Source organism: Ceratina calcarata, unplaced genomic scaffold, assembly GCF_001652005.2.
Source record: "Ceratina calcarata isolate Rehan_Ccalc_2016 unplaced genomic scaffold, ASM165200v1 scaffold937, whole genome shotgun sequence".
Taxonomy (NCBI): Eukaryota; Metazoa; Arthropoda; class Insecta; order Hymenoptera; family Apidae; genus Ceratina; species Ceratina calcarata.
The window spans coordinates 7,804-11,414 of record NW_017180758.1 but is presented as its reverse complement, the minus strand read 5'-3'; the positions used below and the strand labels follow the sequence as shown (position 1 = coordinate 11,414).

Genomic DNA, 3,611 nt, shown 5'->3' with positions numbered 1-3,611 from the left:
CCTATATGCTATATAATTTGTCCCTATTCCCTGTACAAGACAAGGACTGAAAATATGGAATAGACAAGGATAACAAATTCTTAAAACGATCTTAAGAATAAGCAACGACTCTGAATACCGGATCTGTCTTCGACGTTTGTTCGAACTTGGAAGCAGGACTTGTCCTCTTCCCGTGCTTTCCTCCATCACAGAGAAGTTCCGCGCTCCGGCAGCGGCTGTTCGAATTTAACTTTCTTGGCAATCAGAATATTTCTCTCAAAGTTACTGAGCCCAATAAGATACGTAAAGTGTTATGTTGTGCCTGAGACCACTTTTAGTTAACCGTAAAAAACTCATGAAATAAGCGGGAGCAGTTAACTCCTCTCGAGTTGCTGGTTCGTTCGAGCGAAAAAGGCCTCGAGCGCAAAGAGTTAATAATCATTATTGGTTGCAGATGTCAGTGGCTAGACCCGTAACAACATTCTCAATATTCTCGCCACTGCCCAGTTCCAAACCAATTTTGTCATGTGTGTCTAACCAGACGCCGATAGTGTCTGACAACTCTCAACAATTGAAAAATGAACTGGCCTCGAAACAAGTGATAATAATGCAATTAAACGCAAAGGCGGATGTATTGTCGCAAAAAACTAAGGAGAAAAATATAACAATCGAGGAGCTATTAACAGAAAATGAATGTCACGCAGATTATAAAGAACTCGAAAAAGAAAATGCACAACCGAAGAAGAGAAATGAGACATTAGGCAAAGAAAATAAGCAATGGGAGAAAAGATATTTCGATTTGGAGAAAGAATATCTAGTGTTGACGAAAGAGAATCAGTGGTTAGAGAAAGAAAATCAGTCGTTGAAGACAGAAAATCAAAAGTTGCTGAAAGAATTTGAACGGACAGAGAAGAAATTGGACAAAAAGGAAGAACGATTGGAAATATTGGAGGACAGATTGCTGGAATTATGCACCAAAAATGTAACATCAGAAAACATCGCTTGTAATCTATCATATATAACCAATGATAATATATGTATGTGTACATAATAGTTCTACCGGAAAGTTCTGTGCGTTTGTGAAGTGAAAGAAAATAATACATTTTTCATACATTTCAGGATATTTATTGTACAATATAATTTCCATCGTTACTTATGATCTCATAATGGCAATTTGTAAATACCAGCGAGCAAGTGGCAATCCACACTCCGCCAACCACTTAACGATATAAAGTGTGGGAAGACGAGCATGACGACGCCAGAACATTCAATCAGCGCTACCTTTCTTGGTTTGCCATTATTAATTTATTCTCTGTGTTACAGTTTGTACATTTTACTAATAATTGTATATACTTCTCGTAATATAATTGTTATGTTACGTCCTGAATACGGGTTCTTGCCTTTCTTTAAAGTGCTTAAGCACACCTTGACCTAACTATCAGTTTTAAGGGAATAGGTAGTGGATATAAAGGACTGACACGAGATTTCGAATAATAATATATATATATTCTTTAATATTTAATACTCGGTTACATACCAGCTGTTTCTTAGTTCAGCCTAATCAGCGGTTCGGGTGTCAACGGCCTTTATGCTGACACTAGTCACTTCGCGATATTACGTATTTATTTCTATACTGGACTTCTCGAGTTCCCAGCGGTTTCTAGGCAATGCATTCGTCCCTCGGGTAAGCCGTTTAAGAATCTTGTGATTCAGGGAATCAGCTGAACGATGCTTTGAAACCGATGAGGACTCGGACAGAGTCGCGGGTTAAGAGACGAAAAACCGAACTAACTTACAGGCCCCGATGGCCAAGCTTTATAGCCGAAAAGCTAAAGAGTCAGTATCCTAATTTTCTTTAATCATTTCGACATGTCCTGGTTTTCGTATGCATCTCGAAATGTCTTAATTATGTCGAAACGCTTAGTCGCCGCTTCGACATGCTCCACATTTCGAGCGCATCTCGAACCGATGACCCAATGTGTCGAAATGATTAGTCGCCACATTTCAATACTCGCTGACTGTTACCGAGCGCGTATTACGAAAGCGACAAATGACAAGGAATCTAGCCCTTTCCAGGGCTATAACAGTTATATTATATTTCTATTATAATTGGTTATGCTACTTATTTTTAAAATTGTCTTAAGTATTTGCTATCCCTGTTTACCCCATATTTTCAGTCCCTGTCTTGTACAGGAAAGAGGAACTTAAGTCTGGAGTTGTAAGCAAATGCTTAGGGCAACTTTAAATATAAGTAACGATTCTGAATACCGGCCCAAGTTCTTTATTTAATGTAATAATTAACGTAAATATATGACACTTGACAAGTCATAGAAAGTTGAACAGGAATTAATAAAATTCGCAAAGGAATGTTGTTACAATTGTTAACGCTCGTCATTAGCTGAGAGCCTTTCGAGCCTTGAAGCAGATTGTGCGTATGAGTCGACTAAATTCGAAGTAGCACCTTAGAATGCAATGAATAAATCTAAGGAATTTCTGCACCCCACAATTTCTTGACTTGAGCAGTGAGTTTATTTTCTACAGTACATGGTCTTTTATACAGCAAAACAGTGCCAATCGGCGTTTAGAGAACGTTTTCCAAAGGAAATACACGTTACTTGATGTTGAAGGTGTCCGCGCAGATTTTCTGCCTTTGTTATTTTTTTGGCACATTCCTCGGTCAGAGAGGGTCCCGAGATAGACCAACTTCTAGCGACCAAATGTAGGCAACCGTTTACGATAATGATTTTTACTCGCGTTTATGACGGTACTAAGTTTACTATTTCTTTAAGGTTGGGAACATAGCTTTATGATAGGATTTTTTTAAGCTATAAAATACTAAAATTGAGTGAAAACAGTAACATCCCGCCCACCTTGAACAGTCATGTTCAACATACTAAAATTCTTGTATCATTGACAAATGTTGCGAATTTGAAGCGATGTGCATAGTAGAATGTGTCGCGACGCGATCTGTTTACGTCATAGGTACGCATAATTAAGCCTACAGGGTGTCCCAAAAAAAGTGTTAGAGCCGAAAATGACAGATTAGGAGTGTCTTCCTGAACAACAATTTCCTTTGGCCAAATACGACATGGGGCTTGGTTACCGAGTTATTAACAAAAAAACACGGACCAATCAGAGTGCTCGGTTGAGGCGGTTTCCGTTTTGGGAGCGCTGGCTCGGAGTCAGGCGGCCGGCTTTTCTCGCGTTTAAACAAGCGCTTCGCTCAGTACGAAGCGTTTTAAGAAAATAACGAATAACAAACTACATGAATAACGATGCAAGGAAATTGCTGTGCATTCGTTATTATGAATAACAATTAATACACTTAAACGTTATTCATGTGGAATGGATGGGATAGATTGTTGATAATTGATGGATGATGATAGGATAAATGAGGAATTAACAAGTCGCAGGGAATATTGAATTAAAAAGAAAATGTAAAAACTGTAGAAATTTAGACTTACCCATTCATTCGCAAATGCACCTGCTCACTGGGCCACGGTCAATGGGTCAGCGTCTTTGCCGCTCGCAGATAGGCCACAGCTGATCTTCTAACCTTTCTTTTGACAACGCGCGTTTTCGAACAACTGCCTCTCAAAACGTCCAGCCGGGAGAAGAGCTCTCTCCTCCGC

General features: G+C 39.2%; 1 protein-coding gene across 1 annotated transcript in view; it reads left to right on the top strand.

Annotated features, from left to right (window-relative positions):
- LOC108631757 (ankyrin-3-like) overlaps positions 1-983 on the top strand; it is a gene marked incomplete at its 3' end in the record, with an annotated part of 5,824 nt that extends 4,841 nt beyond the window's left edge. The window contains exon 2 of the mRNA XM_018035916.1: positions 434-983. Within this exon, the coding sequence (XP_017891405.1) occupies positions 434-983 (550 nt within the window). The remainder of the gene's footprint in view (positions 1-433) is intronic.
- Between the last annotated feature and the right edge of the window lie 2,628 nt (positions 984-3,611).